We start from the raw sequence: 26,508 nt of genomic DNA on the forward strand, positions 1-26,508 counted from the left end.
ATGCATTCCTATGGGAAATTTGGTTTTGCAAGATGATGTTTTCGCAAGACAGTGATTTCTATGGAACGGATTAACATTGTCTTGTGAGGCACCACTGTATCCCACATTCATAAACCGGAAGTTTTTTTTTTAAATTAATTGAATGTTTCTCACTTGTTCAAGATTTGTGGCTTGGCCTCAGCCCACTGACTTAGACAGTACAAGTATCATAGAGGTAGCAGGCAGCCATTCAACTGAGAGGAAGAGTCTCAGGCTTCACACGGGCCTGGTCAAGTCACTAGCAACTGAGGACTCACCCACCAGCTTCTTTCTTTGTATATACCCAGCCAAATAGTACCCAGCTATTCAGCTGAACAGGAATTTGGGAGGCACTTGGGTTCTGTTTTCTCTTCAGCACTCCATCTTGCTGGCTGAAAATCTTTCCACACACATGCACACATGGATAATTTTTAAAAAACAAATTTGCTACAGAGATCTTCCACAAATAATGTACCAATACATGATATTCACTTTATAAAGTTCTATTTTCAGAAGAAATCTTCCATTCACAAACACACCCAATTATGTGTAATCTAGCATAACAAAATGTTAACTGCTAACTGGTTTTACTATATACAAGGGGCCCAGTCCAAGGGAAGACAGCAATGATTATCCCACTCAACTCAATGAAACAAGTTACCGTAGTTGTTAACTCATGTCTTAGTTGTTTTCACAGGTAAAGGTTCCCCTTGACATTTAGTCCAGTCGTGTCCAACTGTAGGGCACTGCTCATTCCCGTTTCCAAGCCGTAGAGCCAGCGTTTGTCTGAAGATAGTTTCCACCGTCACTTGGCCAGCGCAACTACACACAGAACACCATTACTGAGGTGGTACCTATTTACCGTATTTACCACTGAGGTGGTACCTATTTACTGTATTTTTTGCTCCATAAGATGCACCTGACCTTAAGACACACCTAATTTTTAGAGGAGGAAAACAGGAAAAATATATTCTGAACCAAATAAGTGTAATAAAATATTTAATAAACTATAACAGAATAACATTTGAACTATGTAAAGTGAACAGCAGTCAACAGTGGCATTAAGAACCATTACCACTGTCATTAACAAATGGAGACTTAAAGCTTTGTGTACTCTAGTTTATGTACCATAAATTTGTGTACCATAAATTTAAGTCAAGTACCATATAGACCCTTATCAGCCAGTGATAAGACCTATACACTACCTATATTTTATATTTCCTTTCATCCACCTCCTCCCCCATGCTTATAGAAATGTCTCAATGACAGATGAGATTGTTGTGCAACTCTGCCCAGCTACAGCTCAAGCCTATATTAAGTTAGAAATGGTTCGTCTGATTTGGCACTGCATTGAGAGGTCCCTTTTAGTTGTGTGCAGGATAAATAGTGGAATTAAACTATTTAACAGCTGGTTTTCCTTATTTACTTTAGGTTATGCAAAAGAACAGCAACACAAAGCTTAACCTGATCCCATTCACCAGCAGTAGCACATGCTCAGCATAAGACCAAATCTCGGTTTTCTGACATAATTGAATGTTTATAGCATGCAAGGCACAACAGGTTATTCAACACAAAGCCAGGAACAATGTTCTTAGAGAGCCAAAAACAAACAAACAAACAAACAAACAAACCAATACAAACTATAGTAGCTGAAATCAGGAAGCAGGTACTGTAATCTAGTTAGAAGTCATGAAGAATTTTGACTTTTTAATTTTCAAACTACTGTATCAGCAAGTGTAGTATGTGCTACAGGCAAGAACTCTGTTCCAAAAACACTAACCAAATAACTATGCCCTGTCTCTGAGACTTCCTGGCCCTGTTCTGATTTAGATACATCAAAGAGATACCACAACCATAAGGACTTGGAAACAACTAAAAGTAAAACTGAATTTTGCTTTCCCATGTATGCAGGGTTAATTTCTGATCAGCAGCCAAGGTTGTGTTCTGGCTCATAAAGCATAGTTAGTTTCCTTGCTGGAACACCCTTTGGAAATACATTCTCTATTAGATGCCCAGAACTAGTTGAAAAGTTTGCAAGTCAAATCCAAATTTCCCATAGGAATGCATCGAAAATTAATTAATGCATTCTTATGGGGGGAAAAGTCAGAAACTTTTAAAAAATTAAAGGAAAGTCACTTACCAGGTACTGTAGACTGAGCCTGGCTCTTCACAGTGCCTTGGTAGCCCCCCCCAACAGCCAAAAAAGAGCACCAAACAGCTAAAAACCGGCACCCAGCAGGCAGCCAGCAGCCATTTTGTGCTCTTCTCCACTCCTTCCTCTCCCCACCTAACAGCTGATCGGCGCTGGTCTGAAAGGCTTCCCAGGCAGCTTTTAAAGCAAGTATGCACATTTCTACACAAGCAGGTTTCAACTCAAATGGAGCACCTTTTCACCTAAGCACTAAGCCCAAACAAGCAGCTTTTAAACTAAATTTTACATTTTAAAATGACAATACCAGGCAGTCCCAGGTCTCTCTCCCAGTTCTCTAACCACTTTGACTAGCAAGGAAGCAAGACAAGCAGCCTCTTCACTAACTGAAAGTTTGAATGTCCCGCTTTCCCTGCCTTCCCCGCACATTAGGTATGCTAATATCTGTGCACTGGAGGATTGTGGGAGGAACACCCAGCCCCTGATGGGGAGTCCTGTGGGGCACCCCAAAACACTGAGAAGCTCTCTTGGCCTCTGGCGGGACTGGGGCTGTGCACCCCTGTTCTGAGCAGGAGGTGCAGCCGGGGGAGTCACCATGCCTTTGGGGGGCAGGAGGTACAGGGGCCACTCCAACTCATACCTGGCAGGGGAGATACCATGATCATAAAAGTGGTTTTCCCAGGGTAAGGCTCATCCATTGCATTTGGGGTGTGCTGATCCCTGTGATTTCCCCAAATGTGGGAAAGTCAGCTGCCTAATTTATGGTAGTGGGTGTCATGGTTTAGGTTATTAAGGCTAAAATGTAATTTCTGAATGGGATTTGTAGTCATGGAATTGTGTAGAAGGAATCCATATTGGTCTCTGTTAGCATAACTAGATGCTTTGAGAAGCTGTTTTAGAGCTAGTTGGAATTTTCCATGAAGCAGACTTGGCCAGAGATTATAAGGGTCAAGACACAACACCAGGACGATGATGAACAACACCTGTACATCCAATGGGAAATGTAGGTGGAGTGGGGAGAGACAGCCCTTTGCTCTGATTGGTTAACATCACAGAAGAGTGGAGAAGGGGGGTCCAAGCATGGAAGAAGAACGGAGACAGAAAGAAGACTTGATTTTTGACTTGATTTTTGCTTGGATTTTTAGATTGATTCTTAGGATGGACTTTTGAGTTCCAATTGCTAGTTTTTACTGTTATGCTAGGATGTAGTTTATAGTAAGATAGAGAAAGGGGGGCTATGCCTTGCCTACCTTTCAAGCTATGTTTAGAGTTTTTTATTTTCATAGCTGGAATTTGCTATAGTTCTAACTGCTTTGTGTGATGAGATGGGTTTTTGAGTTAAAATCTTTTAAGGCATATGGGTTTTGTAATTAAGAAATGAGCCAGAGAGGTTCCATCTTGTTTCTTTGTATAAAGTATCTTTGCTATGCTGACAAGTTGTTTTCTAGGCGAGCAGAGAGAATGTTATTCTGAAAGCCTGAGAAAGGACTCGGTGTGATTAGATAGATGGGAATTGTTGTGACTCTTTGATAAACCACAGAAAACCCAAATAACATCTGGTGCGTATGGGAAGGAAGTCATGTGATGTAACAGGACTGTTTGCCTAGTAACGAACTCTGATTGGATGACATCGTGGGAAGGTGCGATGAGCCCTTGCCAGTTACTCTTGAAAAAGGAACTTTTTGCCTATGGACATTGTCTTTCCAAGACCGACCTTTCAGTCATTCGTGACCTACTCTTCAGCCATTCGGGACTCACCCTAATGTCTTTTGAGACGGACTGGTGGCCTACCTACATGGACTGGTTCCTATGCTTTGCTGGATTACTTTTGGACTTATGGGATTTTTCCTAAGGACTGTGCATGGACTATTTTCTATGGACTGTTACCTATGGAATATTCTTTATGGACTTCTTTTCTTGGAATACTCCATATGGACTATGCACTTGTAATTTTGTAAGGACTATGGTATATTTACTGGATTTTTCTTTTCTAAGGACTATGGGACATATAATGGATTTTTATTTTTGTTTAGGGGTTTTTATTCTATAGGATCACTGAGGACTATAGCCTTTTTATAACCTATTTGGATTATTTTGTTTTTACTAATGAATTACTGGACTGGAACTGTTTTTATTCTTTTTAATGGCTTTTTGTGTTTTTGTAAGGTTTTTGAACTCTTTTATATTTTTCATGTTTTCTTTGCCTCACTACATCTGTGTAACTAAACAGCACAATGCTAGTTTATTTGCTTTGGTTTAATTTGGCTTTGATACCTAGTAACATGCTTTTTCTTTAATAAAATAAAAATTATAAAACTCATTTGTTTTCCTGAACAGTACACTTGTCATAGGGTCATCTGAGAGTGCTGCCTCGGCCTAGCTTACTTAGAGTCCTGTCAGTGGTGCAAGTTAAGTCTAAGGACTACAAAGCCCACTTGACCTTTTCATAATAATATCCGAGAGTACCAGGGTGTTCTTATGTGGGCAGACCTGCGAGAAGGAGTGTTGTATCAAGGCTAGCTGAATTTGGACTCATTCAGCCCATTTTAGCATGTGCAAACTCCTGATTGCTCTCTGTCCAAGCTTACACGTGTGTTCTTGGACCCGTGTTTGTTGGCACTTTGATTTATGGAAATGTACTTGAATGCTATGCTTTTGCAACAAACTGAATATCTCTAAATACTTTATTTTTCTAATAAAACAATAATTCTTAAAATCCTACGTTTGGTCTCTCAAACAGCAAAACCGCAATATTATTTGTTAGGCCACAGATATGTTGAGTCCATTAATTGCCTGAGTTTTGTTCATCTTGGCAGACTCCAAAACTCATGATTTTTATCTTTGGTTTTCTTCAGTTAATTGCTTATTAGAAGGGACTTGGGAAAAGGAGTAAGTGGTCCTGCCTGGCTGGGTAACCGGACTCAGCTCAGCTGTATTAGGGGTACGCTTACACCTGGAACCTCTCTGTTCAAGCCTCAGGTGATCTTTAGAAGACCCTTGAGTGCTCACAGTGGGGGACTGTGTTTGTGGTTTTCCCTGGTCTTTCTAGAATCACTATTTCCCCTTTGTTCCTTGGCTGTTTTCACTGCCTTCTGCCATTTAAATTTGCTTCCATAGGCCTGTTGGCCCTGCTGGTTTTCCAGGTGGGCTCTAAGAGGCAGATCCTGGAAAGCCAGCAGTGCAGATGGCAGAGTGGTGAGGTCCAATGTGGCTGCCACAGCAAGCAGCCTCTGGTGCCAGTTCAGAGGCCTCCCAGCATAGCAGTGGGAGGATTCTGGGTGGTGGTGGCTGAACCCTTTTTTACAGTATTCACTCCATAAGACACACATAGTTTCTCTCCCACTTTTTTTGGGGACAAACTATGTCTTATGGAGCAAAAAATACTTGCATTTGCATGCTTTCGAACTGCTAGGTTGGCAGGAGCTGGGGCAATTGATGGGAGCTCACTCCATTGTGTGGATTCGATCTTATGACTGCTAGTCTTCTGACCCTGCAGCACAGAGGCTTCTGTGGTTTAACCCACAGCACCACCATGTCCCTTTAGTTTTCACTGGTACTTACGTTTAATTGGGGGGTAAGTTCTACTGGCCTATGATAGATTAACAATGGGACTGAATTCCATGTATTAACTGATTTTTGTTAACTGAACAATTCAGATTAGAAAGAAGAAACTCAAGTCTCTATAAACAATATTAGAAAGATTTTAATGAAACTTTTCGTCACTTAAATATAGTTTATCAATATAAATGGGAAGTAAAACAAAAGGAACTCATAATAAAATACAAGCTCTCTTTTGCTGCTATAACATGAAAATAATTTCTACATCCAATAACACAACTGGATAAAATGTACAGAATCTGATCATTTGACCACAATTCTATTTTAAAAGTTTAACTTTTTCCTTTAATACTCTGAACTTAGGATTGTTGCTGACTTTCTTATTAAACAAAGCCAAAATTTCCTCTTCAGATTTATGATGGCCACCTGCTACTGCATAATAGTGGGCTAAAACCTAAATAATAAAAAGAAAAGAAAATCTGTTATATTTAAACTTTTTCATGCTATTATCCCTTTAAATTGGGCAGATTTTCTGGACCCAAACCTTCCACAAGCATCCATTTTTAGATTATAAATGAAAGCATGCAAGGATGATTTCTTCCACTCTCTTATTGGGGATGCTCTGCAAATATAACCCCACTCTCAACATTACCACTTCAGACATACAGTTTTGGCTGTATTTTACCAGTGCTTAAGGATCTGCACAGATTCCAGGCACAATTTTAAATGCAGAATTGATTTTCAGATATCAACTTGTCCACAAATTCTTCTTCTGAGAACTAAAAACCCCTAGCTTTGGGGTTAGTCAAGATGTAGTATTTTCCATAGTGTCGTGTAGTTGAAAAAAAATTGCGCAAGCTTTGGATAGCATTTCACTGGTGCTCTTTTCTGTTTTTAAACTCACAAACTGTTTTCATACAAATGCCATTTATAGTATAGTACGATTGCTATAAATCACTCTTTGAGAACATACAGACTTGTGATCTTTGTTCATGTCAAAAACAATCCAATGATTCTTCTGGAGTGGAAGCATCAGCTAACAAGGAGCTACCCATGCTCTGGAGAAACCCAAATGTCTTCAGGGATGCCCCTTATTTAATCTCTGCCTTCCTCCTCAAGAGAACCCAAGGCAGCTCCTTCCATGTCCCTCAACATTTACACTGTAGAAACACACATTTGTTTTAAATAAAATGTTTTCAGTTGTAAGTCCAGGAAGGGCCCACAGAGTGCAAGCCCTGCTGAAATAAACTGGATTTACAACAGTAGAAGTTAACTCTAAGTCTCAATGGGACAATTCATTTCTACATGGATTCTATTTAGTTTCTGATCAGCCTATAGCTTAGTGGTGATTACATTCCTGATGCTACTGCAGGCTGCAAAAACAAGTTGTATCATATGCATGCAGAAGGTCCAGTGAAGTCCAGTGGAGGGGAAGGAAGGAGAGAAAATAAGTGGCTATTTCAAAGTGATGTCTGGATCCTAAGCATATGCATTTTATTTTCAAAGCTAAAGTCATAGTCAGTCCCTTGCAGATTACCTTTCCTAGTTATAAAAAGACAAATGAAATATCATGAACATATTATGAACAGGATGCACGGATGAAGGTGGAATTTATATTAAAATGCAAACTCCAATTTTTCAAATACTTGTATACTTATAGCCCCTAGACCTCAGCCTTCCATTGGAAAATATGGTTTTCCTAAACATTAGTTTAGTTGCTATTTTATGAAACTTCTGGTCAGAAGTTCAACAAACTGTCACCATAAAAAATTCTAGGGGCAGATGATGCTGTATACTATTGTTGGAACAGGAATGATTTACAAGAGAAGAAAGCAGAGAACATCACAGAAATGCTCTTCTAACAATTGTTTAACAAGACTTTGATGAAGCAGCAGTCCACAGTTTGGTTGCTGTTCAGATAATCACACATGGTTAAGAAAAAAAATATGAAGAAATAACTGAATTATCTTCAGAACACTTTTTAGTGATGCTTATGCGGGGGAATGTCTACCCGATTGTACTCTGTGTTGCATATAGCACTCCAACTTACCTTTTTCCTTAGTTTCTTAATTGATATTTCATTGTCAGGTGCCTGCTTCAGAACAGCTTTTATGGTTCCTTTCCAGCTGAACTTATCTGCATTGTTGGTAAAAAAATATAAACAAATAAAAGAAATGATCTGTATAAATGATGGGCAAAGTAATGAATATCACCTCACAGTGCCACAAAAATCACTCCCTGCTTCGTAGAAAACTTGCTGAGTTGAAATTGTTTTGTTCTACCACTGAGTGCAGCAGTGAATATTACTCTTCTAGGATGATTAAAAATAAGTTTGTATATAAACACACACACACAAAGAGAGAGAGATTGAGATAGAGAGAGATTTTCTGTTATGGTCTACCTTTCAATAGGTAACATTATCTTTCCAACTCAAAGAAAGTAGCTGCATAGATTGCAAATAAGTAATATAAATATGCTGATCCATATATTTTTGCAAGAAAAATCTTGACCAGTGTCCTGTGGCCTAATTAGAGTGGAAGGTGAATAATATAAATGGTCCCTCAGCTCCAGCAGGTTTCCTGTTGCACAACAAGTTGTGTGAATATTTTTGCAACCAGTACAAGAACAGACACATGAAAGGAGCCTGCCAGAGCAAAGGCAGGAAGATGAACCTTCTATTCCACATTTAGGCAACAGAATGCTGGTCTACATTGTAAAAATGAATGAACACCAGTACAGTAAGTTGTGTATGTTTTACATTCAATACCATATTTTACGACCAGGAGAAGCTTTAATTTTTTTTTGACAATACTTGAAAATTTGCTTATTTTTTAAAGGAAGTTGCTTGCTTTTAAAAAGAAAACAAGTAGCTCCCTACACTCTTCTTAAAGGGATAAAAGGGGTTGGATCCTGACTGGGAATTTAAGCAGTATTCTCTAAATTCTTTGTTTTCATCAATTCACGCGAACTCAACTCAATACATCTCAGTGAGGAACTTTCAGATCTCACATGATTCCTTGTCTCCAGAGGACAGTACGATTACTTCTGCTTGCCAGGGTCACCATACTTTGCACAAACTGTCTTACGTGCAAAGTTACTGCCCTTCTCCTTTGACAAGGAAAGTATAAAGAAAGAGAAGTATAAAATGGACTTATTGTTGAAAAAAAGAAGTTACAGTGGTGCCCCACTTGATGACGATAATGCGTTCCAGGAAAATTGCTGTTAAGTGAAATCATCGTCAAGCGAAAAAACCCCTATTGGAATGCATTGAAAACGGGTCAATGAGTTCCAATGGGGCAAATACCTCATCGTCCAGTGAAGATCCTCCATAGGGTGGCCATTTTGGGATCCCTGTTTTGCGAACAATCGGTCCGGAAAACAGCAGGGAGCCATTTTGCGAACCGCCAATCAGCTGTTTCTAATCATCGTCTAGCAAAAAAAGATTCCCGAAGCAGGGAACTATTCATTGTAAAGTGAAAAAACCCATAGAAACATAGCTATAGCAATCGCAAAAAAGTCATCGTCAAGCGGGGCACCACTGTAATATGGCTTCTAATCCTTAAAAGTTCATGGAACTAAGGAACAGAAATTATCGTACATAATTGATGTTCAAGCATCATTTGGCTAACCATTACTTGCCCAACTATGCATAATTTGCTAAAAAAAAAAACCTTCTCATTCACCTTCTCTTGTTCAGAACACCATAAATAATTTAACTCCTACAGATTGAGATAATTCTGTGGTTTCTTGCCCTCTTCTGGAAGGGTAACATTGGAAATGTACATATCCACTCCTAAGTTACACAGATGTGCAGAACAGATTTCATTCGCCTACCCATTTTCAGTCTTTGAAACAGACAAAAGAACTCCCCACAAACAAACAGGAGGAAAGAAGCCTGCATGAAGGAAGAATTGATGGCAATTAAGTGAAGGCAATTTTGCACAAATGGACTGGGTGGTAGGAAGGCAAAAAAGGCTTAACTGAAGAGGCAGACATTCACCCAGATGACTTCGGGTCCAACCAAGAAATGATAAAGTTAGGTTACCTACCTGTAACTTTGGTTTTCCTAGTGGTACTCTGTGAATTCACACAAATGGGTTAATCATGTGCCTGCGCAGGACATTTGGAAGATTCCAGAGCTTTAGAAAAGAGTCAATTAGCTCCCCCCGAGGGTATATAGGCTCCGCCTCCTCCAGCTTCCTTTCAGTTCCCTGAGTCCACCGTTACCGTATAAAAAGTAGATAAGCAAGGTATCATAGAACGGTATTGTGACGGACGGAGGGGAGGGATGTGTGAATTCACAGAGTACCACTAGAAGAACCAAAGTTACAGGTAGTTAACCTAACCTTCTTCATAGTGGTCTCTGTGAATGCACACAAATGGGGGAATAGCAAGCTGTACTCACTGGAAGGAGGGCCATCACAATATTAAGGATGACAGTATCGCCTGTCCAAACGCTGCATCATTTTTAGCTCTGACATCCAGGCGGTAGTGTCTGGCAAACGTCAGAGGGTTGGCCCAGGTAGCCGCCCTGTATATGTTCTGTATTTGAACACCTTTGAATAGAGCTGTTGAAGTGGAAACCGCTCTGGTAGAATGGGCCTTCAGTCCATCCAGTACAGGCTTATTGGTAAGCTGGTAAGCCAGCTGTATGAGCTGAACAATCCATCTGGATATTGATTGTGGAGAAGCAGGAGCATCTTTATGTGGTCCATGATAACACAGGAGGAGACGCGGGGAGCACCTAATGTATTTGGTGCGATGAAGGTAGAAGGCAAGAGCTCTTCTGACATTGAGGGTACAGAGTTTGCACTCTAGGGACATGAACGGAGAAGGAAAAATGTTGTACGCACGATGGGCTGGTTGATGTGAAAGTCTGATACCACCTTTGGCAAGAAGGAGATGTCCAGGTATAAGGTGACCTTGTCAGGATGCATTTGAAGGTAAGGAGGTCTGACCGGAGTGCAGCCAGTTCACTCACTCTTCAGGCCGATGTGATAGCCACGAGAAAGGTGGTCTTCAAAGAGAGCAGTTTCTCAGAACAGGTAGCCATGGGTTCAAACGGTGGCTTGGTAAGGGGTTCCAATACGAGTGGAAGGGACCATTGTGGTACAATGTGCTGTGAAGGAGGCCGCATATTCTGGCGGCCTTTTAAAAATCTTTTATCTGTAGGGTCAGAGAATAGCCTGCCGGAGTGGGATCGAGGTTGATGAGCCACTATTGCCGAAATGTAGACTTTGAGAGTAGAATGAGCCAGCCCAAGAGGCATAACAGAAAGGTAAGTACCGTGGATAGGGACTGTACCGTACTGTGACCATGCCTTCAGCTTGGGCAAATTTGGTAAAGGCTTTCCATTTGCTTCATATAGGTGAGAAGTAGACAGCTTTCGCACTTGATTTAGGACTGCACGGAATTGGGGGTTATCATCCATGCCATCAGGTGAAGAGACCGGACATCGGGATGGAGAAGGGCCCCGTCGTCCTGTGAGAGGAGGGATGAAATTGGAGGTAGGTGGAATATCTCCTCCATTATTTCCAATAGGTGGGCAAATCAAGGCTGGTGCGGCCACCATGGGGCAATGAGGATTGCATTCGTTTGGTACTGGATAATTCTGGTTACAGTCCTGAGGAGCAGTGGTATTGGAGGAAATAGGTAGGTTAGTGTCTGGACCACGGTATGAGGAAGGTGTCTCTGAGGGAGAAGGTGTCTATCGGTACTGGAGCAGTACCGATCACATTTGGCATTCAGATGGGACGCAAAGAGACCTATCATGGGCTGTCCCCATTGTTGGCATAGTTCTAGAAAAACTGTCTGGTCGAGAGCCCACTCGTGCATTCTGGTGGGCAGCCTGCTTAGGTGGTATGCCAGGGAGTTGTCCCTGGACATAATATGGATCGCTTGAGGGAAAATGTGGTGCGTACGACACCATTCCCAAGACTGCATGGTTAGTCAAAGGAGAGGCCGGGATTGAATTCCGCCCTGTCTGTTGATATAGTGCATCACTGTGGTATTGTCTGTTACCAGCTGTACTGCATGCCCCTTTATGCATGACAGAATGGCTTGAAAGGCTTTTATAACAGCCAACAGTTCTAGCTGATTTATGTGAATGGCCTTTTGGCATGTAGTCCAGAGGCCGTGTACTCGTAACTCTTGGCAGTGCGCCCCCCAACCTGACGGGCTGGCATCCATGACGACCTGTATGGATAGGTACGGAGGATGAAATGGTTTTCCCAGTGACAGAATGTTGGGGATAGTCCACTAGATGAGATGTCGTGCTACGTGCGGAGGGACCCGTAGCTTTTCTACAGAATGTTGGGGATAGTCCACTAGATGAGATGTCGTGCTACGTGCGGAGGGACCCGTAGCTTTTCTGCAGGAGGGTCCGTCACGGGATAGTATTGGGTGAGGAATCAGGACTGAAGTGGCCTGAGTTTCAGTCTTGCATAGAGTACCACTGAAGTGGAGGACGCCATCAAACCTAAAATGCGCTGAGTCTTGTGCGTGGTTACGGTTGTGGACAGAGTGAATCTGAGAGCCGATGCCTGGATCTTACGAATCCGCTGGGGCGGTAGAAAGGCTCTCATGCGAACAGAGTCCAGGGTTGCTCCTATATAGGAGACTATCTGGGAAGGTATTAGGTTTGACTTTTTCCTGTTTGTAGGGAAATTTTTTTATTCCCTTGTCCGAAGGTATGCCACGACTGGTGCCATGCATTTTGTGAATGTCCTGGGGGCTGTGGAGAGCCTGAACGGGAGAGCGGTGAATTGGAAGGTGTCATGGTGGAACCGGAACCAGAGAAATTTTTGATGAGACGGGTGGATGTAAATATGGAAATAGTTGATGGTGACGGACCAGTTTCCCTGAGACAGAAGAGGGAGAATGGAGTCAAGAGTCAGCATATGGAACTTCTTGTATAATATGTACTGATTGAGGTCTCTAAGATCCATGATAGATCTTATATCACCATCCTTCTTGGGGACTGTGAAGTAGCGAGAGAAAAAGCCCTCGCTGGTGTCTGAGGATGGTACTCTGATTATAGCCCCTTTGGATAGTAAGGACGAAATTTCCAAATGAAGTGGCATGGAAAATGGAGTAGTTTTGACCAAATTTGCTAAAGGGGTTCATGAGAATTCAATCAGGTAGCATTTCTCAATGATGGTAAGAACCCACTTAACCAGTAGTGATGGTGCTCCATTCGTGAAGGAATGGGAGCAATCTGGTAGTAAGTGAAAAATTAGGAGAACTGCTTACCCCTGTGGTGAGTCTTATGAAAGGACTGCTTGGGGTTATGAAAGCGTTGTTGCTTGAACAGCGGGGCGGTGGACTGTTGGGTCTGATAACTGCAGTCCTGCTGTTGTTTGTTATACCGAAAGGTTTGGTACTGAGTGGAAGATTGATACAGAGGTCTTTTGTAGCCCTGTTTGTGGTACCGATACGGCTGGTATGGTATGTAGGATTTTGCTGTCTTCCTCATTTTATGAATGTTCTCCATAATCTTGTCAGTTCTGGAATTAAATAGTCCGACAGCATCGAAGGGAAGATCTTCAATTTTAGTCTTTGTGTAATCGAGGATATTAGCTGTTCTGAGCCATGCGTGGTGTCTGACAGCTATCGCAGTTAGCATGGACTTGGAGGCGGTATCTGCCGTGTGTTTTGCAGCGAACCTCTGTTGCCTGGTGAGGGTGTTAGCCTCTTTGTAAACACTGAGGGCTTCAGTTTTAGAAGGATCAGGCAAGGATGGTAACATCAGGAGTATTTTATCCCAAAGATGTTTCTGGCTTGTTTAGAAAAATCCTTGCAGGCAATGCAAGTCTGATCAAGTTGGGATTCACCCAAACAAAACAAGCATTTGTCATGGCCATTTGATAAAGGAATCCTGCGGGAGCAGACGGCACACTGCCTGAAGCCCTGAGGGGCCACAAAACAAAAACGGGATCCGTCGATGGGGGGAGAGGGAAGCGACATAACAACGGCAAATTAAAGAATAAGGCAGGTTCTGTCAAATAAACTAATAAAATTAAAAGGGAGGCAAGAAAAGACTAGCTACGCTAGAATACTTATAATCACTCTGCTCTTCCTAACGTCCTACAGGAAAGGAAGCTGGAGGAGGCGGAGCCTATATACCCTCGGGGGGAGCTAATTGACACTTTTTCTAAAGCTCTAGAATCTTCCGAATGTCCTACACAGGCGCAGAACTAACACATTTGCGTGCATTCACAGAGACCACTACGAAGAACCATGGTACTTCATAGCTTTCTTTTCAAGGAAAACTCACTTAGGCAAAATATTCAAATATACTACAGTGGTGCCTTGCATTACGACGTTAATTCGTTCCAGCAAAATCACTGTAGAATGAAAACGTGTTAATCCGATTTTGAAAAGCCCATAGAAACGCATTAAAACCAGATTAATGCATTCCTAGGGGCTTCAAACTCATTGTCCAGCGAAGATCCTCCATAGCGTGGCCATTTTCGCTGCCTGTGCAGTGAGGAATCCATGCGAAAATATAGCGGGTGGCCATTTTGTTTACCCGGTGGCCATTTTGAAACCGCCGATCAGCTGTTTAAAAAATCATCGCTTTGCGATAATCGGTTCCCAAAGCAGGGAACTGATCATCACAAAGCAAAATTCCCCCATAGGGAACATCGTTTTGCGATTGCTTTTGTGATCGCAAAAACATCAACGTCAAGTGATTTCGTCGTCAAGGAGCGCCCGTCTTGCGGGGCACCACTGTATTAGGGAGTGTGCTATACCAGGGGACATCAGTCTTTCTGGTTCAGTAGAACATTTGGAATTTTGGAGAAGTGCCACAAAAGGCCCACCATTTTGTAACTGTTGTGGTAGATACATCCTGTCACAGTATACATTTTACAGGACCTGAACTAGAGAGGCTGCAATCCACACAAGAACCCTGACGAGCTCTCACAACATTGACCACCATGCCCAAACAGGGAAGATTACAGATAGTTGAGAGATTCTATACCTTTCTACAGCCCAGGTGACGAGGAGACCCAGTCATTGTTGGGGCCTGTGTCTTACATCACCTGCGTATAGCACTCAGTAATTTGTTTCCAGGGCAAGGGAGCTATTCCCTATACATGTTACATTTATCTTATTCTTTAACAATGATACTAACTCCCAAACCCACTTAGCTACCAGGTTTCTATTGTTACAAACATAATACACCTGAAGTTCAATCTTACAATTGTCTCTATGCTCCTCCTCTCTTTCTTCAGTTTCTGAATTTTTGGGTTTTTTTTGTACAATGGAAAATCCACCTGTATTTATGCATGGGGAGATAAACAAAATGAGAATAAGTGTTAGGAAGTTCAGAAATAGAACCATTAGAAGTAAATACTAAAGACCTGTAGTATTAGGCCCATTAAAACTAGTTCATGTGTTCATGCATCATGTGAAGCAACAAGGATCTGCTCTGCCTAATGTTTCACAGAAGACTCTTAGAAGCAAAGAGAGGATTTTGCTTGATACAGTCAATCCCCGATTTACGAACGGCCCTATTTATGAACATTTCAACTTACGAACCGCTCTGATAGGGAAATATTCCCTCTACTTGTGAACTTGGATTTGAGTTAGGACCTCCCCCGCCGCCCCACCCACCCACCCACCCACCGCCACCAGCGCCGCTTTCAGAGGTCCCCGGCCAGTCCTCCGAGCACCATCGTAAGAAAAAAAGTCACTTACCAGGTACTGTGGGCCAAGCCTGGCTCCTTACAGTTCCTTTGTGGCCTCAGAACAGCCAGAAAAAGAGCAGAGAGGCGGCGGCCATTTTGTGAGGTGACCACATGGCTGGCTGTCTCTCAAGATGGCTGCTGTCTCTCCAGGATGGCTGCAGCCTGCCTGCTGGTTGCTGACTCAGCTGTTGGGCGCTCTTTTTCTGGCTGTTCCACGGCTGTGGGGGTGCTGTGAGGAGCCAGGCTTGGTCTGCAGTACCTGGTAAGTGACTTTGTTTTAATTTTTTTGTTGTTTATAACTTTTTTTCACATAGGAACACATTAAGTAAGTTTCAGAGCATTCCTATGGGAAATTTGGATTCGAATTACAAACTTTTCAACTTAGGAACGTCCTTCTGGAATGGATTAAGTTCATAAGTCGAGGGTTGACTGTATTGATAGATCTTGCACATCTCAAGTTCTTCCATTGTGATTTGTAGAATTAAAACTGATCATGGCAATATTTTCTGCTCTCATTCCTGTTTTTGAAGGGTCTCATTAGTTTCAAATATATACTTTGCTGCTGTTTTGGTTAAGTATAGCCCATAGTTCTAAGATGCTACAATGGATTTTACAACATGTAATGCAAAATTTGTACTTTCTGAGACATTACGCTTGCATTTCTTCTTATTCGCTTTGGTTCTTGGTTCTTTGGTATTAAGACGATTTCCATTTACTTCCAGTACAGCTGGATCAACTCTCTGCTGCTTTGTCATCTTCAGACCATTGCTTTCAGAATTTTTTGAACTCAGTTCCTCTCTTTTTGACTTCTTGCATTTTAAAAGTCCAGTGCTCTCTTGTTGAGGCTGTAAACTTAATTCTTTTTCTGTTTTCCTCTTTTCCTCCGTTTGTTCCCTTTTTCTCTTTAGCTTTGTAACCTCTCGTTTCACATTAGTATCTTCTGATGGCATTGACATAACTTCACTTTTTGCAGATTGGTTTTCAACTGTCTCCTGTTAGGAAGGTGACATTGGGATTAAACTTGAGTATAATCAAACTTCTCATTCAAGGTGAAAGCATCAGCAGTTTAACCTCAGTGCTAGACAGAGAGGCAATATTAGCTATGCAACATCAAATACACTAATAATCACAGAAACCCAATTGTCAATTCATAAGAGCACAGTTTAGAACCCCAAAATGCGGGAACTTCCACCTCATTTCCAATATATCAGCTGAAATTCTCTTGCTTAGCACAGTAAGTCACAACTAGAGTAGGGCCATTTGAATCAATGGAACCTAGGGAGGAGTTGACTCACCAAATCCTCATTGATTCAGTTGCCCTACTCTAAGATAACAGGATTTCAGCCATTATCTCAGTAATTTTTGACGCAACCCTATAATATATGCAAGTAGTACTCAACTTTGCCGATGTGAGAATTGAAGCTAAAAAGAAAACACTTAACCATTATCTTTACACTTCAGTTAATGGAGAGCACTTTTTTATGGGTTACTCTTTTATTATTTATTATTTATTTATTTTATTTATTTAATTTATATGCCGCCCACTCTACCCAAAGGTCTCTGGGCGGCTTACAACAATTTGGTTTGCTCTGTATCTTAGGCCTTCGTCTACGCACTTCCTGTGGGTGGAGGCTCCACCTGATGCCAAAGCACCATGAAGCCAAGAAGGAAAACTGAAGACATAATAGTAATTATCATTGATGCTTAAAATAACTGAAGTATAGAGACATAAGGTAAAGGTAAAGGTTCCCCTTGACATTTAGTCCAGTCATGTCTGACTCTGGGAAGCAGTGCTCATCCCCGTTTCCAAGCCGTAGAGCCAGTGTTTGTCTGAAGACAGTTTCTGTGGTCAAATGACAGCGCGACTAGACACGGAATGCCGTTACCTTCCCACCATGGTGGCATCTATTTATCTACTCACATTTGCATGCTTTTGAACTGGTAGGTTGGCAGGAGCTGGGACTAGCAATGGGAGCTCACTCCGTCACATGGATTCGATCTTACGTCTGCTGGTTTAACCCGCAGCACCACCACGTAGTAAAGACGTAGTAGTAGAGACGTAGTAAAGGGCAATTCCCAGCATTCAGGTTATCTTAGTCTGTATCCTATAGTCTCCACTGATATGGTGCTTGCACAATCACTGCCATTGCACACGTGATGACCTCTGTGAAGAAAACTTACCATCTGCTTGTATAACAGTAATGCTTCCACAAGCAGTACAAATCCATGTTACTATGCTGGTGAGACTTTCTGCTCAGTGGAAGCACAGTGGGATACAGAGCTTTCATGAAATGGTAGAGAACTGTCCATCTGTCTTTGTAACCTATAAAATTATACCCTAGCTGGATAGAATGAACTCAAGAAGTGGTTCATACACTAGACCAGGTGCAAGCAACTTCCAGAGGTTTGGGGGCTGCACGCATGAATACACATATGAACCACTGCGGTTACCCATACCCATTTTAAAAAATTACATAAAAAGGCCACTGCTCCCTTGGAGGAGGGGAGGCTGTCCCAATTTTAGGCCTCAATTGCATAGTTTCATGCAATCATCCCCTCTGCCCCCAGTATGTGTAAATCTTTCTGAGTGAGGGCTGTTGGCTTTTAATGGGTGAATACAGGGTGTTGCACTTGGCCCACGGAGCGGTACTAAAGAATGTGAAGATATGGGTTTTATAGTACTTGTTTCCTAGGACTTGCAGGTGTTTCATCTTGGCCAGAGGCCTACCTGTTGTTGTGGAAGAAGAGCCAAGGCCACACCTCAAGACTTATAAATGTAACATTCCTTGCTAATGGCCTACTAGCTTGGGAAGGAGAGACGGGAGCTGTAGAAAGTTACAAGTTGGGCATGGACTTGCGAACAAAGGACTGTATGCTGACTGGATGCCATCATGAAGCAGAGACTTTTAAAGTCTTACAGAAACTTAATTAATACTTAGATGCTTGGCATTTAAACAGTACAATTGTATCTTTTTGTATTTCTTTTGTTTTATAACTTTTTACTCTTTTAAATAAATATTTTATATTTCACCCAAGTGTGACTCTTGGGGACAAGGATGCAAGTGTCTAAAGAAAGTACCTTAGCCACAAGGGCTATGTTTGCTATTTTTTATTTGGGTAAGTCTGGTGTGCAAGGTTCAAAGTACACAGCTAAAGAGTTTTAAGTTTAAATAAGTAAGTTATTAGAAATCTAGTGTTAGAAGGTTGTCCATAGTTGCCCAGTCACACACTTTCCAGGTCTCACCCAATCTAGAGAAAAGGTAGTGGACATTGAGAACTACAGTTGGCTCCTTCCCCTAGTGGAATGGCTTCTCTAAGGAGACACATTCCTGACAAAGAATATACTCCTAAGTCCAACATTTTTCTTCATTCATTGGAGAATCACATTCCTGAACTGGATATTTAGCACTGACGTCTAGCAGGATGCACCAAATTTGATAAAGATGTGCACTATTTTTGCTGGAACACATTGCACTCCAGCCATGGTGGGGTACAGAGAGTAGTAAGGTGTCCAACGTGCCCAGCAAATTGCATTACATTTTTTGCTAGCTTGCAGAGGATTTAATCATCATCAGTGGCTGCCAGAGTGGTGCTAGCAATGACATGCTTACTAGAGACAGCCAACACAGAATTGGGGGGGGGGCTTTCCCTACCACTTTAATCATTCTGTATGTGGTGTGTAAAAAGGAACAAACCAGGCTGAAGATCATGTCACCCACCCTGGTGTCACAGCCCAATATCAAAGGACCAGTGTGCTTTTTTTATCATCATCAATGGAAAACTCAGCAGTGGCCAGAGGATTGGAAAAGATCAGTCTACATCCCAATCCCAAAGAAGGGAAGCGCCAAAGAATGCTCCAACTACCGTACAATTGCACTCATTTCATACGCTAGCAAGGTTATGCTCAAAATCCTACAAGGTAGGCTTCAGCAGTATGTGGACCAAGAACTCCCAGAAGTACAAGCTGAATTTTGAAGGGGCAGAAGAACTAGAGACCAAATTGCTAACAAGCACTGGATTATGGAGAAAGCCAGAGAGTTCCAGAAAAACATCTACTTCTGCTTCATTGACTACGCAAAAGTATGGCAGAAAGTGAGGACTTAACCTCTTAATGAGGGTGAAAGAGGAGAGCGCATAAAATGGTCCGAAGCTCAACATCAAAACAACTAAGATCATGGCCACTGGTCCTATCACCTCCTGGGAGGTGCCCTCAGTCTCTCACACCTTCCTTTCCTCCTTCCCTCATTAACTTGATCCTTTTCCTTCTCCTGCTTGTTTGCAGTCATTTCTGGAGGAAGCAGTCATTCAGAAGCCCCGGATTGATTGATTGCCCAGGGGTGTGTGTTACTCCACAGCTGTAACCAATGAAGCAGGCTTATCTCCGATCTCTGAAAGAATGGAGGATTTACAAGTGCCCTGCTGCAACCAAGGAAGTAACAGGGAGAGGTGGCTTACAATTTGAGGTTTGGCTGCAGAGAGTGGGGGTGGGAGGGAGGGGGTAGCACTCTGCTCATTACCCCCAGGGTTTTCACTTTTACCCCATTTGGGGTAATTTACCTCTGTTCCCCGACCACTGATCTGGACAGTATGAAACTGAAAATGTTTGGGCCATAATGAAAGGGTGACTGCCCATATTGCTGAAGACAGCTGTGCATTTGACCTTTTTAGACAGTGCTCTACACTGGCTTAATGCAAACCATCTCTTGCGATCTATGGAATTCACTGTTCTTCATGATATGGAAGATGTAGCTGCAAACCATCCACTGAGAGTAAGTCCCTAGAAAGAGGCCTTACTCCCAAATAAGCTTATACTTGATGGGGCTACACAGAAATAATTGAAACAGAGATGAAGTGGGGGTCGAGGAGCAGGACCTATGTACTGCTAAAATAAAAAAAAATGGAAAGAAAGAGGAATAAAACTGCAATATTTGCTCTTTGGCCTTAAAGCCAAAGCAAACAAACATCACTGACAAAGTGATAAGAAATGGGCAAGATGCATATACACCCTTATGTGGGACTTCCACAGGGCTTTTTCCCCCTTTCTGTTTGGCAGACAAATACCATGGTCCATTTGGGTACACATTCCATTAATGTCCACATATCTCATTACAGATATGTCAGATTCCTATCTTCGGGAGACATGAGTTTGTAGAAATATCTGGGGGGGGGAGCAAACTATGAAGCCATAATATTTACATAAAGCAAACATACAGATCTCTGTAATGCAGTTGCCCAAGTGAACAAGATTTTTTTATTTGGCACACAGAAAAAAAGGGATGATTTTTTTCTGTTAATTTTTTTAAAAAGCAGTATTTACAAAGCATTTACATACAATTAGCATTTAAGACAGTAAGTCTGATTTCCACTGATTTTACAGCTAGATTATGATTCAACATTGTTAGTTAGAAATTAAATTCTGGCTACAGCAGAGTCAAAATCTGGGGATTCTAGCAGTAAAGCACTACCATAAAAATGTCTGATTTCTTACCTTTCTGGTAGCTTCGGAAAAAATATTCCACACCTGGTCTTGTAGAGCAGTGCTATGTATTTTCAAACTGTTGGCCATCCAATTCTATTCAGGCAGAAAATTGTCACATTTCAATTTTAGCACAATGATGCAGACCCACTTCCTGATAAAAGTCATTAGACGTATGTGACATGCCCCTTTCATGTCCCCAAATTATTTCATTAACCTAAGGCCCACGCCACATTCCCTTTTATGCTGCCACCAGTTGATCTCTGTCAACAATATTTACTTAGAAAGATTGAGGGCCATATGGCGTGTAAATTATAACAAAACAGGTTTATTGGATACAGTTAACATAAATAGGTTCCTAAAAGACTTTAAACTATTCAGTAGATTTGTATCAACTTATTTCACATGTAACTCTAAGTTCCATACTCTCAACTGTCTCCCTTAACTCCTCACAGACGAACTTTCCTCTCTGACTCCTCACTCCAGACTCTCCTGATTATCTCGACTAACTGCTCTTATCTGCCTCACCCCTCCCTTCTAGTTTGTCTGCCTCTGCCTCTCAATAACTCATTGGTGCATGCAAATACCCTCATACATGTGCAAAGGCAGGGTGATCGCTACAACATATTTGTAGTGCTCTGTTCATCAGAAGGCAACATCCATCTTTAGCTCATACATCTTTTTCAAAATCTGATAATATCCAGAAGCTGAGTAGTATATGTGCCACACACTGTTTACTTTTCGTTGCATCTAACAACAGGTTGTATCTACTGGTTACTTAATAATGTTGCATTTTTAACTACCATGTTAGCATGGAAGCACACTAAATCAATTTTATTACTCAAATGCAGCTGAAGTCGCTATTCATGTGTTCACTCAAAGTATAAGGAAGGGGATTGTGACCCTTGCCCTACCACTTGATTTACTGCTTGACAGCTAAACTATTTGGCAGACTGTATTATCTAAACAATTATTCAAAGGAATAGGTGAGCTGATCATAAATTGACCTCCTTTGCAGATACAAAGACTCAGTGCCAATCTATTGGGGGTGGTCCCAGAAGCGCAGCCCCATTCCTCATATTATGAAAGCCAGAAGGGACAACAGGGCACAAATGGTAAAAACTACTTTTTGGCAGGAAGCCAGAGTTTTCTCTTTCTTTTTTCCAGTTAATTGAATTGTCACATGTTTATTTAGAAATGCCAATATTTAAGGCAAACTTGAAATTACATTTGGAGTGAGTCTTGCAATGACAAAAGGATAATGCCTGAAGGCATAATGCTAGAATACCTCAAGCTCAGTCTGTTTACCACTGCAGCTGACATGAAGCTCAGCACAGCTGCAGAAAAAAGAACTTCCAGAAGTAGAAGCAGAGATTAAAGGAAAGGGGCCTGGAAAGCAACCACCCCATGGGCATGTTCTATGCTAGAACATCTACATGTAAGGGGAAATGCAGAAATTTGTTAACTCTTTACATGACAAAACCCTGCCACATCAACCTGACTTCTGCAGAATTCTGAAATGTGGGGGAAAATTTCATCCCACTTTTTAGGAACAGTTATTAGTGAGGGGGAGCACTGGCCACAGTTTATTACTTGGCTGTAACCAAGATCAATATGATTATTTCTACAAATTCTTTAGGAAAACTTGTCATCATTCATCTTTTTGTCAAGAAGCAATAGAAACCAATTGTTTCACAATACAAGAGTACAAATATCTATCGGAAGTAAGTCCGACTTTAAGTCTTATTCCCAGTTGAAAGTACACAGCTACAGTTAGCATCTAAAACATACCTGAAACTTCTGCTTCTTTCTTGGTATATTGTCATATGCATACATCTGTTCCAAAATATCTTTAACTTTGGGGTTAATGTTTGTTTCCCGTATTGCTTCATGAATCTTCTGCAAAGAGAAATGCAGTTCTAAGATGATGGTGATAATATGATTACACTAGATAAAAACAACAGAGGGGTTTCTCTTGGTCTCATTTCCATCACATGTGTGTTTGACAGCTACAAAAGAATGCTGTGGAATGCTCTTTCTTGGGAAATTAGATTGGCCTCCTCCCAGGATGGATTTGATTTAAATCACAATTAAAATTTTAAAAATCAGATTGTTTTTGATAATTTAAATTTTAAAAATCAATTTTAAAAATTTAAATTGAGAGTTAAATCTATTTGATTTTTAAAAAAATATTGACATTTATCTACCCTGTCTCCTTCCTTTTATCATTCTACTGACCATTGAAGATCTACAGTCATGTGGGGGGGAAAATACACCCTCTTGGAATTCTATGATTTTATATATCAGGACATAATAAAAATCATGAGGTGTTTGTGCTGATATATGTGGCACTGTGCATTATGGCGAAACATATCCACTTTGGTCTTGTTTGTCCAAAGGACATTGCCTTAGAAGTCTGGTGGTTTGTCTATTATTATAACACACACACACACACACACACACACACACACACACGTGTGTGTGTACAAAATGCAGAATTCTTTGTTGTCTTAGTGTTTTCCCTGTATGATTTTAAATATATTTTCCGCATTATTGTATTGTTTTATTTGAGATGTCTCAAAGACCATATATGGAAAAATTGTGGAGAATGACCATGAGGACATTAATTTGTAAAACATTAACTGTAATATTGTTAGGTGTGAGCTTTACCTGAATCCATTCTTGCTGTTTCATATCTCCTTTGTGGGTTTTGGCTTCATGACCCTTGCCACCATACTTTTGATCTTCACTGAGACACTTTACATGGTATTTATAATCATCACCCCTGAGAGGTTAAGAATAGCACATATAAACAATTATTATGGAACACTCTTTAATATCTTTAAAAGGGATACCTTAGAAATCAGTAACTTAAGAGCACAAGAGTGCTGTCCTCTGAAGATGCCGGCCGGCCACAGAGACTGGCGAAACGTTAGGAAAAAGAGTCCGAAAAACCCACAACAACCATAAGAGCACAGTTCTTTCAACTTTGGAATGTTAGAATATCTGTGTATGTGCCAGAGAAGCTACTGGTCTGTCTAACCCAGAATTCTATTTGACAGCAGCTCTCAACAGTCCTGGGCACACATGGGTCGCACAAATTTGCCTGTACATTTTACAACATCCTCAGAGAAGCATATTTCCCCTCTGTTTTCACTCTTTGGTGAATTACACATTCTCTGAAAGTTTTACCTTAAAAAATCTAGCCACCTTTACTTAGTGCCACTAGGTGAGGCTTTAGACTAAAGGATAGCCACCCCCAAACCTATTCAAAGTTTCTGGGTTGCCCTTTCAGTGTGCTAATCTGCAAATGCCTTCAAGCCCCATCTGGGATTAATATTATTTGATTAAGTGAAAAAGCTTCTTAGGTAAACTTTATTTTTTTCTTCTTATTCAGGTCTTGGTATCACGTTGCCTGAGCTGATATAGGTCTGTCTTCTATGACTACAAATACATTTACACTTTTCCCATGAATTGCATGGGTTTGAGCAGCACTGTTTGGTTATACAGTGGTGCCTCGCTTAACGACGTTAATCCACTCCGGAAAAAACCTTACTAAGCGAAAACATCGCTAAGCGAAATTAAAAAGCCCATAGAAACGCATTAAAACGTGATTAATGTGTTCCTATGGACTTAAAACCTCACCTTTAAGCGAAAATCCTCCATAGCGCCGCCATTTTCGCTGCTTCTTAAGCGAGGAAGAACAGCGGGCGGCCATTTTGTTTTCCCGGAGGCCATTTTGAAACCACCAATCAGCTGTTAAAAAAGGGTCGCTTTGCCATGATTGCTTCCCTGCGATCATCGCAAAGTGAAAAAACCCCATAGGGACCATCACAAAAACTCAGTCGCTAAGCGATTTCGTCGCTCAACGGAGTGATCGCTATGCGAGGCACCACTGTACATAAATTTTATTCCAATCAATCAATCAATCAATCCTGTGTTGCTATTCACCTCCAGGAGGTGTCCGAGAAAGGTGGGCTGTGGACTTATTGAGGCCCCTGTTGTTGTTGGTGTGGTAGCCTCAAGTCTGATGGCAGAGGCCCAGCGAGCCCCCTCTGGCATGGTGGCTCCATGTGGTGGTTGGGGAGGATGCTGGGGCATGCTGTACAGATAATACAGTAAACTCATCTGTTATATATAAGTTTGTGTCTGTGTGTTTCCCCGAAAATAAGACAGGGTCTTATATTATTTTTGCACACCCACCCCAGCATTAGGGCTTATTTTCAGGAGATGTTTTATTTTTACTCATGTACAACAATCTACATTTAGTCAAATGCAGTCATGTCATCTTCTTCTGGTTGCTGCACAATGGTGGAGGGTGGGATTTCACTTAACTGAGGCTTATTTTTGGGGCAGGGCTTATATTACAAGCATTCTGAAAAATCATACTAGGGCTTATTTTCAGATTAGGTCTTATTTTCGGAGATACAGGATATTTATGCTTTGTAGTTATGTTTTTGGGAGCATAAGAGTTATACATGGCTTTTGAAGTACATGGAGCTCCAGTGACCCTATTCCTAGCATTGGTGAAGGGTGGATAGTGCAATAAAGCATAAAATACTTTGTTTTCTGACCAAAGACCTTTTCAATATACAGTATACAATACATTAAAAAGGGGAAAGATTTTTTCCAGTTTAAAACAGGTAATTATAATACCTCAATAGGATGCTTGTCATCCATCTGATCATAGCATTCTTCAAAACAACCAAGCTTACTGCACATGTTTGTGGCAGCTATACAGCATTATGATCATTGACAAAACAAAATTCAACTTCTTGTCTGCAAGCGCAAATTGGGCTAGAGTAAGTGATAAATAACTGATTTTCAGAGAGCAGACATGATGCGGCTTCCTCAGAGGTGCATTTGGCAAATGACCAGATGATAGATGACAGAAATCTTTTTCTAGGATCCATATACAGTGGTGCCTTAAATAGCGAGGTTAATCCGTTCCGCAAAAAACCTCGCTATTCAAATTCATCGCTATTCAAAACACGGTTTCCCATTGAAAAGCATTGAAAGCCAACTGGAACGAATTGCCATCGCTAATGGAAAATCTCCATAGGAAACCTCGCTATTCAAAATGCGGTTCCCCCACTGAAATGCATTGAAACCTATTCAATGCTTCTCAATGGGGGGAAAAATCCACAACAAATTAAAAAAGAGTCAGAGCAAGGTCAAATTGGGTTAACAAAGGGTTTATTCAGTGCACTTTACGATCTCAAACATTTCAAACCCTAAACCTTAACTTTAAACCCTTTTAAAAACAGTGATCGCGCGGCTGTTTAAAAACTCGCTAATCGAAAACATGGGACCTAAAACGGACTCACTATTCGAAGTGCGGTCCCGACGATCGCTATTCAAAAATCACCTACAGGAAAAATCGCTAATCAAGGCGAAAAAATGCCCCCAAAACCACATCACTATTCGGTTTCTTCGTTAACAGAGGTGCTCGCTATTCGAGGCACCATTGTAAAAGGGGCAGAACAATAAAGAGTGAGTTATATCTTCAGTTTGATTACAGCCATAGACACATATTTCTTCTGAAACTGGGGTATCACCCTTCAAGATATGCAGAGGGCATCTGTTGGAATTTGAGTTCTGTAATAAGTTTATGG

At 41.3% G+C, this 26,508-nt stretch overlaps 1 protein-coding gene and 1 non-coding gene across 6 annotated transcripts in view; one reads left to right on the forward strand and one right to left on the reverse strand.

Moving 5' to 3' along the window:
* Window positions 1–505: 505 nt before the first annotated feature.
* LYAR (Ly1 antibody reactive) overlaps window positions 506–26,508 on the reverse strand; it is a 46,666-nt gene continuing 20,663 nt past the window's right edge. For 2 of the 5 annotated variants that reach the window (XM_020813308.3, XM_020813309.3), the window contains exons 3-9: window positions 23,564–23,678; window positions 22,685–22,792; window positions 20,906–20,989; window positions 16,055–16,409; window positions 14,929–15,003; window positions 7,776–7,861; window positions 5,853–6,179 (exon numbers count right to left, since the gene is read on the reverse strand). In XM_020813308.3, coding sequence (XP_020668967.2) covers window positions 6,045–6,179; window positions 7,776–7,861; window positions 14,929–15,003; window positions 16,055–16,409; window positions 20,906–20,989; window positions 22,685–22,792; window positions 23,564–23,678 — 958 coding nt within the window. In that variant the 3' untranslated portion in view covers window positions 5,853–6,044. Of the gene's footprint in view, window positions 841–5,852; window positions 6,180–7,775; window positions 7,862–14,928; window positions 15,004–16,054; window positions 16,410–20,905; window positions 20,990–22,684; window positions 22,793–23,563; window positions 23,679–26,508 lie in introns of those variants that run through there. The other 3 variants (XM_078394086.1, XM_073001031.2, XM_020813310.3) reach the window with 3 other exon arrangements.
* LOC140707956 (U1 spliceosomal RNA) lies at window positions 2,800–2,960 on the forward strand. The gene has a single exon (XR_012088084.1). It is a non-coding gene; the product is annotated as a U1 spliceosomal RNA (small nuclear RNA).

Source organism: Pogona vitticeps, chromosome 5, assembly GCF_051106095.1.
Source record: "Pogona vitticeps strain Pit_001003342236 chromosome 5, PviZW2.1, whole genome shotgun sequence".
Taxonomy (NCBI): domain Eukaryota; kingdom Metazoa; phylum Chordata; class Lepidosauria; order Squamata; family Agamidae; genus Pogona; species Pogona vitticeps.